Source organism: Capsicum annuum, chromosome 3, assembly GCF_002878395.1.
Source record: "Capsicum annuum cultivar UCD-10X-F1 chromosome 3, UCD10Xv1.1, whole genome shotgun sequence".
NCBI classification, from domain to species: domain Eukaryota; kingdom Viridiplantae; phylum Streptophyta; class Magnoliopsida; order Solanales; family Solanaceae; genus Capsicum; species Capsicum annuum.
In genome coordinates this window covers 11,335,472-11,346,358 of record NC_061113.1, presented here as the reverse complement: position 1 = coordinate 11,346,358, position 10,887 = coordinate 11,335,472, and the positions used below count along the sequence as shown (strand labels likewise).

The following is a 10,887-nucleotide window of genomic DNA, read 5'->3' as shown; positions in this document are numbered from 1 at the left end:
AAAACAACCCCTGTATATCTACGAGGCAGGGGTAAGGTGTTTAATGTTCTAGGACCTTGCTCTGACAAGCCTGACACAATTCATGTTCCATTCCTCTCGTTTTTGGGTCTCCATTAGTCCGTTGGATTTTTCACTCTCATTTTTTCTGTTTGCTTTGCTGATAATGCAGTGTTGAGAATTGGATATTAGTTTCTCTGCACTTCCCATGATCAGCTATAGTCTAACCAACCTTCCCTTACCTGGTTGGTAATTCTTTTACCATCCCTGTCAAGGTTGGGAAACTTCGTCATTAATTCCTTTAACTTGTTTTCTTTTTTTCCTCTTTCTACCTTATACAACTTATGTCACAGAGTCTTTTTGATAGTGTATGCGTTAACATGGTTTACTGTCACTGCTTTCCGATATCCATTTGACTATCGTTTTGAAAGATGCCATAACTCAACATTCTTTTCTTCATTAAAAATTTAGATGCAAATCATCTATACTAGTTTCTTTCTAGGGTCGTTGGTTGTATTTGTGGCGGTAAGGGTTGCCTTATTGGATATATGGACTATTGCTTGTATCTTGATAAAAAAGCGAATTAGGGAACACTTTGTATCTCTTCATTGCATAGGATTTTCTTTCTCGTGTTTCTGATGATAGTAGAGATGAAGGTAGAGTATCTGATTGTGCAGCTTTCTCCGATATATTGAGAAACATGTGTTTGTAATTTTTTTCTTTGAAAACCAGACTTAGTCAGGTATTAACATTTCATACGTGTTTAATACAGTTACTAGTTTGGGAAATTAATGTTGTCTATCGTTACAGATGTGCTTATACCATTCGAGCACTTTCTGCTCCATATGGGCCAAACATGAAGTAATCCATTTTATTCCATTGTATGTTGACGTGGCCTCTACTGTGTTGCTTAGTTGCTTATATGGTGTCTTTACAAAAATCGGTTTCAAAATTGTCTTGTTATTTTTGGTGTATAACTTAAGCATATCCATGCATTTGTCAGGTAACAACCTTCTAATTCTGTGGTTGATACAGTTACATGCTTTGTAAATGGATGTGTCCATTGTTACAGATGTGTTAATTCCTTTTAAGCTTATATCTGCTCCGCTTGAACTCTACATATGTTATCTATTTGAAGCAAGTTAAGCATTAACAACAGCTTGCTTAAATTGAGTTCAGTGTTGTTGTGTTGTCGTGTATGAATTAAAAATATATCCAGACATTAGTCAGGTAACAACCTTGTTATAATATGTGGTTGATACAGTTACATGGCTGGAAAATTGAAGTGTCCATCGTTACAGATGTGTTAATTCCTTTAATGCTCACATCTGCTCCATTTAGACTCTACATATGTACTCCTTGAGTTGACATATTTTAACACACTTGAAGTTTGCATGGTGGATGGGATGTAATTGTGTTTTCGTAGTTAGTTATATTTTGCACTTCTCGAGCACAGTATTGTGCGACGGTTACAATTACTTTTGCTGACCACATAACGCTTGTCTTGTATGTTTTCTGCAGATAATGCTGGTGTGATTGTGAATCCCAATGGAGAAATGGAAGTTGAGAAATCATATGCATCTAAGCTACATGCCTGATTAAAACTTCACAAAAGATTTAAGCTACATGCCTTAATTTTTGTTGTATCGTGGGAGGATATACATACACACCCTGTGGCAAGTTTGAAAGTGGCATTGCATAGTTGCACGGCTGAATGAAGCACGGATTAATGCTTCGTTTAGCTGTCTATCAACAATCTAATGTATTGTTCATGAGCTGGTTTTGGCTGTTGTAGGTTCTGTTGCTCTTCACTTTCGATGCCGCTCCTAACTTTTATTTGCCAAAGTTTTATGGTATCCTAATTATTCAGGCTCGCCAAAAAATTTGTGTCGGGATACATAATATTTTTGTATTATATATATCATGTATTTTTCTTTCTAGTCAAATAATCAAATGAATCAGAAGTCTACCCATAAAAATATATTCCCAAAATGATCACCATTATTTAACTTTCGTATTACAATTTGCTTTATGATTGATAAGTTGATCCCACCTAAATGACCCTCGAGTGTATTCGAAAAGAGAAGGGTAATAAGTGGAGTTTCAAGTATATTTAAAGTTTAAAATACAACTTTTTTTAATCTTAAAATTTTGAAGGGACATAAAAATTAGAAAAATTCAAATGGGACAAAGTGATGTGAAGGTAAAAAAAAGTCCCCACCTTACCCTTTGATTGTGTGGAAGAGAGAAACAAATTCTAGGAAACAAGTGTCAGCAAGTGTGGAAAAAAATTTCCTTTTCGTGATTGATGGAAACCTTATTTATTTCTTACTTTAAGACGGATGATAGAAGGTAAGAGTAAATTTATATTGGGGTGGTGACGTTTTACATGATGACCATACAGTGCGATATAGCTGGCATCCTATAGTGGTGCAATTGTTTTCTTTATCGCTCAAATATGATCGTTTGAAAAAGTTATTTAAGAGTAAAATGACTATTACTTATTTGGGAGACAATGTCGTTATTTATAATCGATATTCAAATTATTTTACGTCCAAGGGACGATAAATATTTGGTGATATTGTGATGGGCAAATTATTGATATTTCATATTTATACACAGAGAAAATTAAAAGTGGTTTTGATACTTGTTTCATGAACATTTAAGTCAAGTAATAATTTAGTGAATTGACCAATTTGCACGTGCATGCAACTAAATGTGGAGAAATTGAAAAGGATATTAGTAACATATCAACTATTAATTCATCCCTAATTTATATTTCATAGACCTCAAAATTCACATTTTTATTGTGCAAACAATAAATTCAAAAAGAATTAGATTGGCAATAATGACTTAACATAGGTTTAGGCTAAACAAGTTACTACAATAACAATAATATTTGACAAATTAATAAGCTAAAAAGATGACTAATTATATTAGTACTACATACATGTTTGTTAGGTATTAGAATAATTCTATTAAAAATGTGGTTAAAATATACATTTACTTGCAAGATTTTTGGTGAAATAGATTTAAAATTCTATTAAAATCTTTGCCTTCAAGAGAAAATCAAAAACAAAAATTCAAAATAATGTGAACAAAAGGAATGAAACGAGTGCTTTAATACCTCTGCGTTCTCCTTGAAATTAATACTCCTCGTTTCTTAGGGGGTGAATTGACAGACAATTAAATTATCAAATTTCACCACCTTTTTCAGTCAAAGAATAAGACGTGAGACTCTTTTTACTTTGTAAGATAATGTAGTTTCTCCGCCTATAATTAGTTAACGTCGTTAACCTTTTAAGGACAAGGTGCGAGCCTTTATCCACATTGTCCCATTTAAAATATTTCAATTTTTAAATATTCGTCAAAATTTTAGATGAAAAAAATTACCTTTTATGCTTCGAACTCGTAATAAGTGACTTATTTTATTATACAAAAATCAAATATTTTGAATTCCGCTTGGTTAAAATTGACATTTGTTTTGATAGCAGTGGTGTTTCAGTAAGTTTTTGTGCATCTCAACTAAATTTCACGTGATATATGTCACTTGCTACTAACAACATTTATCAGGTTACTTTGTTCACCAAAACTAAGACACGTGAAAAAAATCCCCTAGTATTTTTTATCTATTTGATGGGATTTGAATATTGGACCTCGTATTCTCAATCCACTTTATTGAGTTATACAAATTGACTTTGTGCACAAGAAATACTCCGTAATAAATGTAGTACATTAATTAATAATGGTATAGTTTTCAATGAATTTAAGAAATGGTTTAGAATGAACAGTTAATGCTAAGAGTAAATATAAAAGTAAAGTTTTATTTTTCGTATTATTTAGTACTTCCTAAGTTCGCTTTTACTTATCACTAATTTTCTAATTAAATTTTTACTTTAATTTATTATTTTTGACATATAAAAAAAAATATTTTACCCTTAGCATTAATTTTTTTTCTCAAACTTAATTTCAAGACACACTATAAACATTATTTAATAGGAATACTATGCTAAAATAATTATGTTATTAATTATTTTTATTAATATGTGTGCCAAAATTAAAATATGACAAGTAAAATTGAATGGAGGGAATATAATGAACAAATACAAGTGAACGAAGAAAGTAAAGTTTTATTCTCACTCGCCGTGTCTCAAAATAATTGACATATTTGTCAAAAAATTCATTTCAAAATGATTGATATATTTAAAAGATCAAGAGATAATTAACTATTTTTTTCCAACTCTATCCTTAATAATAAGACTATATCCATATTAATTGAAGAAGATTCATCTAACCAAAATAGAATAATATAAGTTAATTTGTATATCTTAGTAATTTTTTCTTAAAAGAATTATGTAAAAACTAAATATGTCAAGTAATTTGAGATATAAGCGAATAATATTTAGCATAATGAATAAATAAATAAAAGCAAATGGAGAAATTAATAATTGAGATGGAATAAATTATAATCTATGTAAGTATGTAATGTAGCACCTGTCTGCTTAGCATAAACTGATATAAGATCAATTATGTACGTTGTATGACATAGCTGTAAGTTGACAAATCCGTGTTGACCAATTAAATTAAACAAAGAGAAACAAATAAAATAACAGATGTATAAACAGACGTGCCACCCACTTGCTAATTATATTCCAGTTACAATTGGTTTAAGTTTATAATATAATTTAATTAATTTTGTTGACATTTGCATCTTCTAATTATAAATCTTTGTTTTTGTTTATTGGTAATCATAAATTTAATTGAGCTTCCGATGGAACTTTGCCACGTATATCAATCATCAAGAATAGTACAACAAAGAAGTAAGTGTTGACCGCCATCTAACGATATTTGTTTATTATTAATTTGATATGTATTAAAAATAAAAAAATATAATGCTTTAAAAAATGCATTGAATAATGAATAATATTAAATAATAAAATACATATAAAGAAGTAAATTATCCATTGATTTTTCAACTTAAACAAGTATTATTATATATAATAGTTTAGGCATACGCGCCTCGCGCGTATCTTACTTGATGAGTTCAATTTTATAAATAATTGGAGATAAAAAGCATGATTGTTACACATAATTATACGATTTGATTATTGATGCTAATAGTAATAAAAATAAGGAGTAATGTTAGCTTAGCTATCTAACAAATCTTCTACCCTAAACTGAGTTTTCGTAATCTCCTATCAAAGTTAATGTTTTCGATAAGCTGAAATTATGTGATATCCATTCCATACAACATAATCAATGTAACCACCATTCTATAAAACTTATAAATAATCTTTAAAATTATTAACTAAAAGAAATAAAGAAAGATAAAGACAGTGATAATAATTAATGCAAGAAAACAACTTGAATTGAAAAGTAAAATAAGAATAAAAATAAAAGTGGTAGTAGAAGAAGAAGAAGAAAAAAATTAAAGTAGATGAAGCGCTCATATATTAAAGCTTGATCCAAAATATTAAATATAATTGTGGGAATTATTCTTTTATATGGCAAAATTTTGATTGATTTTTATCCCTTCTAGAGAGGGAGTCCTTCGTCAGACTCTACGTGCACACGAGGGCTGCCCCTCTTAGGCAAGAGGTCCGTTGCAGTGGTTATACGGAGTTGGTACATTAAGCAAGTGAAGAGTTACCTTATTTTGCATTTGAACAAATGATTAAAAAAACTAATACTATTCCAGGAATAAATAGAAACTTCACTAAAAATAAATGTTGTGCGACTAAATCTACGACCAACATATATATGCTTTTAGACTCTCAATAAAAGTTACGACATTATAAAAAATATGATTCATAAATTAAAAAAAATTAATCTTCTATCCTAATACACGACCTCTCTATACCCTCATATCTAATGTACATGTATAAAAAGGAAGCACAAAGTTATGAAAATAAATATATCATGGATGTGCAACAATATTAGAATTAAACAATGCATAAAAGTTACGACATTATGAAAAACTTAATTCATAAATTAAAAAGAATTTAATATTTTGTCTTAATTTGCGCCTTCTACACCCATCTAATGCACCTGCATATATAAAAAAGAATCACAAATCCTACCTCAAATATCATGAAACTATTGGATATGTAACAAATAAAAAACCAGGCAATAACACATGGTAATTCTCTCTCAGCAAATTATAGAAGCTAAAAAAAAAGTAACAAAAATATGAAGAGGGGGAAGAAGCACTAACAAAAAGTAAGGAGTTTTGTTTCTTGTAAATAACATGTACAAATCAAATATATTCAAAATAATTTTATCATCTATGGGATTTGAATTTGTTATTTGATTCTAAATTATTATTATAGTCGTTTAATTATAGAAGGAGTTGATTTGGATCCGTAATTTAATTTTTGTATTTTTAATATTGACACATAGAAATTTTATTATATGTGATCATATATGTTACTATTATGCACCGAATTTTTTGCTTGATTTTTTTTTTTTGAAAGACTACCATATTTTTCCTTTTTCCCTTACTATTTAGGAAAATGAATTTGAGTTACCATATTTTTTTTTTCCTTTTAGAAACCTGATGCTAATATTATTTTTTAATCAAATAAATAATTAATTAATAATTTTAAAAAATATAAAAAGACGATTTTGTCTATTGCAGAATGAAGGACAAAAAATTCAAATCACTTTTCTAATAATTTTCACACTTTTAATATATTATAGATATAGATATTTTTAATATAGTGGATAAGTTTGTTGACCGGAGAAAGCATTTTACTTTAGTTACTTGTTATTATTATAACTAAACATAAAATTTAAAATTTAATTCCTGTTGAGTTATCATGCCGTTCATAATGAATTACTTGGTCTTCGTATATAATTTTGGATAATTTTCACCATATAATCTAATTTTTGGATTAAGATTAACCAAATAAGTTAATGCAGATGAGTTATTTGATCTCTTATATGATGTTGAACAATTTACATCTCATGAACTAATTTCGTTCAAAGTTTAATTCATCAAAATAAATTATATTATTTATCAAAAATTTAAGTTAATCAAATCTCAAAATGAGTATTAAACCTCCAATGAGAATGGGTGCCACGAAAAAGCATAATAAACCTACTTATTTTTAAAACAAATATTTTTCGATCCATTAACTATATTTATTTAGAGGTGCCCCCTTAATTAGGTTTAATTCCACGTGAGATAGCTGTACCTTGACATGCCAATTAGGTTCCACTTCCTTGTGGAACCCACTTGGTTTGAATATATGTACTCCATTCGTTTAAAAATGAATAATCTATTTTAATTTAATACAAAGTTTAAAAGGTATAAAGAAAATTTTTAAATTTTGTGATCTTAAATTAAAGTTATGTTAAACGTATCAGAATGTTCTTTAATCTTGTGATCTTCAACATACCACGTAAAAGTTGAAATTAAAATATTATAAAAAAAAATGGATCATTCCTTTTTAATCTAAATAAAACAAAAAGTATGTAATTATAGATAGAGGGAATAGGTGTTTATATTTTCTTTTTAAATTTTATATTAATTGTTTCTTGGCACTTCATGTTGTAAATATTAGATTGTTGAATGATCTTATATTCAAATAATTTAATTGCAGACTTCTGATTAATTTAAGACTGCTTATTTTTGGTAACATTTAAGTCAATGGATTTTGATATTTAAATTGAATTTTTTTGTTTAGATACCTCTTTCTGAATTATTTCCACAAAAAAATAATAACCTTACCTAAAAAATATATATCTATATATATATATATATATATATATATATATATATATATATATTTTAAATAATAATAAAAGATAATTTTGAAAGAAGACCTATGAATTTTTGCTGATCCGTGATCACTTGCAAAATTATCTTAATTGGGCAATCACAATTTATGCTCATGAAGGTGTAATTGATTATATAATGTGGTGCTAATTATAATGTGAACAAAATACAAAGAAATCAAATTCAATTTTCATGATCTAAGTTGTGCTTGACCAAAAACCAAAAGATACAAAACAATAAAATTATAGAAATTCCTCCCTCCCTCCATCTTGTTTGTTTTCCTTTTCCTTTTCAACAACTCTTTAATTTTAATTCTTCATGTGATATATTTTTAGATAAATTTATTGTTCAATTGATATACATAGATTATACATCATTACACTGATCAAAGGTATATTATACATGACTTACACATATATTACATATCCACTGACTGTTTTAAATTTAATCAATTGGATGAAGGACTATTTAGGTGAATTTTTTACACTAAATTATTTGTTCATAGACACCATTGATTAACATAATAAGACAATCAATGTTTAATATAATCAACCTGCCACACTATAAATCATGCCTTATTGAGGACAAGAATATTATACATGGTGACAACTAATTCCCATCAACCATGTTACCCTTCCATTTTCAAATTTATCACTAGTCACCCCACCCCCACCCCCACCCCCACACCCACCCTCCCTATAATAAGTAGCTCCAACTTTCTCATCAATTCTCCAAACTTTTTTCTCTCTAATACAATGGCAAGAAAATTTGGAATTTTCTTGACAATCTTTTGTATTCTCTTAACTTCATGTCATGCAGATTGGAACATTTTGAATGAGCAAAGAACCAGTAGCGGTCTCAAAATAAGCCTGAAGAATTTTTGTGAGAGTTGGAGAATGAATGTTGAGTTGCACAACATTAGAAACTATCAGGCTGTTCCTCAAGAATGTATTGCATATATTGGAAAATACATGACTTCTACTCAATACCAAGTGGATTCTGAAAGAACTATTAGTGAATGTATACTTCATCTTACTACTAACTGTATTTTGGAAAAGGATGGCAAAGATTCTTGGATTTTTGATATTGATGACACCCTTCTTTCTTCTGTTCCTTACTACAAGAAAAATGGATTTGGGTAAGTTTCTTGTTTCTCACCTTCTTTTTTATGGAAGATTATGCTTTTGTGACGTAGAGATTAAATTTCTTATATGATCTTACATTATTTTCACCTTGTGAATTAACTTTATTACGTCTAAGATATGTAGGGTCTTTTCTCTTTACAAGAAAAGAGGCAAAGATCATTAGCTTTTAATTATATATCACTGACTTTTAACTAAAAAGTTCTGTTTCTTATCACGATATCATATCAGAGTAAGACCTATTTAAATTTTGTCTATTGTTGAGCCATATATTATGTTGTCTACTTTCCGATTGGAAGATCAGGGATGGTCGGCCGGGGTGGGGGTGGGGGTGGGGTGCTTGTTTTGATATACTATTGGATAATTTTCACTTCATCATAATTAAAATTTTCGAATTGAGTTAAGCTCAATATATATTTTTTCTGGTATCAGGTTAAGTTGACTTACAACAAGTGAGTTTAATAAGTCCAATTACTATGACAATCTAGAAAATAAAGTAATTAACATGTTATAATTAATTACACTACACTAATAATGAAACATTCTTTTATGTTGTAACTACATGTAACTCAAATCCTTTATGAAAATCCATCTTTAATCAAAGTAACAGTGGGATTTTAATTGTTAATAATGTTCTTTTTCTGGTTGGGATAGGGGAAACAAGCCAAATGAGACAGCTTTAGAGGATTGGATGAGCCAAGGGAAAGGAACAGCATTGAAACATTCTTTGAAGTTGTTCAATCATCTTAAAGAGCTAGGAGTTCAAATCTTTCTTGTTTCTTCAAGAAAAGAACATCTTAGATCTGCCACTGTGGACAATCTTGTCCATGTTGGTTTTTATGGATGGAAAGAACTCATACTAAGGTTTGAAATTTTTTATCAATTCCTTTTGTTGTATGCATGTTCTGCATAATTTAAAGCAGAGTCGGAGTCAGAATTTTAGCTATGGAGTTTAATATTTGAAGAAAACTTAGTCGAAAGAGGTTCAACACTTAATATAGATACATAAAAATAATTTTAATCATGTATAAATGATATATTTTTTCGTCAAATGGGGTTCGGAAGAACCCCTACCAATGGTCTGACTCCGCCCTGATTTAAAGGCATAATACATAAATGTGCCTTTAACTTGACCTTACCTAACATTTATATCCTCCAACTTTGAGTGCGCTTAAACAAACACTTAAATTTGTATAAAGTTGAACAAGTAGATACATGCATCCTTTGTAGCGTCTTACATGGCAATTCACGTGAGAATCCATGTAGGATGTACGTGTCTACGTGTTCAACGTTATATAAGTTTAAATACCTACTTATGAATACTCAAAGTTAGAGGGCATCAGCTGAGGCTAGGTTAAAGAACATGTTGATGTATTACGCCTGATTAAAAGATTTGTACTTACTGTTTGGGGACCCTTTTTTTTTTGTGTGAATATTTTAGAAGTCAAGAAGATGAATGCAAGAATGTTCAAAAGTTCAAGGCAGAGGCAAGAAATAAAATTATAAGCAAAGGCTATAGAATTGTGGGCATTATTGGAGACCAATGGAGCAGCATTGTGGGTCTTCCAAGTGCAAAAAGATCATTCAAACTTCCAAATCCAATGTACTATATTGCTTGATATATATGGATCCATTTTGTTCCTTTCACTTGTGAAATTTGTCAAGTTTTTGTGAGGAAATAAACATGATTTCTTGGATGTTATCTTGTTCTTTTGTGATGTGAATTATAGTTGGAAATAATTTTGTGAAGCAACTTGATGATTTGGTTGATTTCACATTAAATAGATCCATACATTTTTATGACAATTATTGGAGCTAGCAATACTCAACTACTATCCAAACCAAAGGTGCATGTGCATATTTAAGAATGGTCAAACACCTAGCTTTTTATTTTGACATCTCAATTAACTATTATTTATTTTAAACACCTAAATTAGTATTTTGTTATATCATTTTAAAACCTTTTAC

At 29.2% G+C, this 10,887-nt stretch overlaps 1 protein-coding gene across 1 annotated transcript; it reads left to right on the top strand.

Annotated features, from left to right (window-relative positions):
* Nucleotides 1–8,005: 8,005 nt before the first annotated feature.
* On the top strand, nucleotides 8,006–10,621 carry LOC107853234 (acid phosphatase 1). The gene is made up of 3 exons (XM_016698233.2): nucleotides 8,006–8,915; nucleotides 9,574–9,783; nucleotides 10,361–10,621. The coding sequence occupies exons 1-3, from the start codon at nucleotides 8,377–8,379 to the stop codon at nucleotides 10,536–10,538; spliced, it is 927 nt and encodes a 308-aa protein (XP_016553719.2). The 5' UTR covers nucleotides 8,006–8,376; the 3' UTR covers nucleotides 10,539–10,621.
* Nucleotides 10,622–10,887: the final 266 nt, after the last annotated feature.

What these genes read in the sequence shown, in the direction of transcription:
- LOC107853234 (XM_016698233.2), top strand. Translation starts at nt 8,377, where the DNA reads ATGGTGACAACTAATTCCCATCAACCATGTTACCCTTCCATTTTCAAA. An exon ending in TACAAGAAAAATGGATTTGG is followed by an intron (nt 8,916 to 9,573) that starts GTAAGTTTCTTG and finishes TGGTTGGGATAG; the next exon opens with GGGAAACAAGCCAAATGAGA. An exon ending in TGGAAAGAACTCATACTAAG is followed by an intron (nt 9,784 to 10,360) that starts GTTTGAAATTTT and finishes TGAATATTTTAG; the next exon opens with AAGTCAAGAAGATGAATGCA.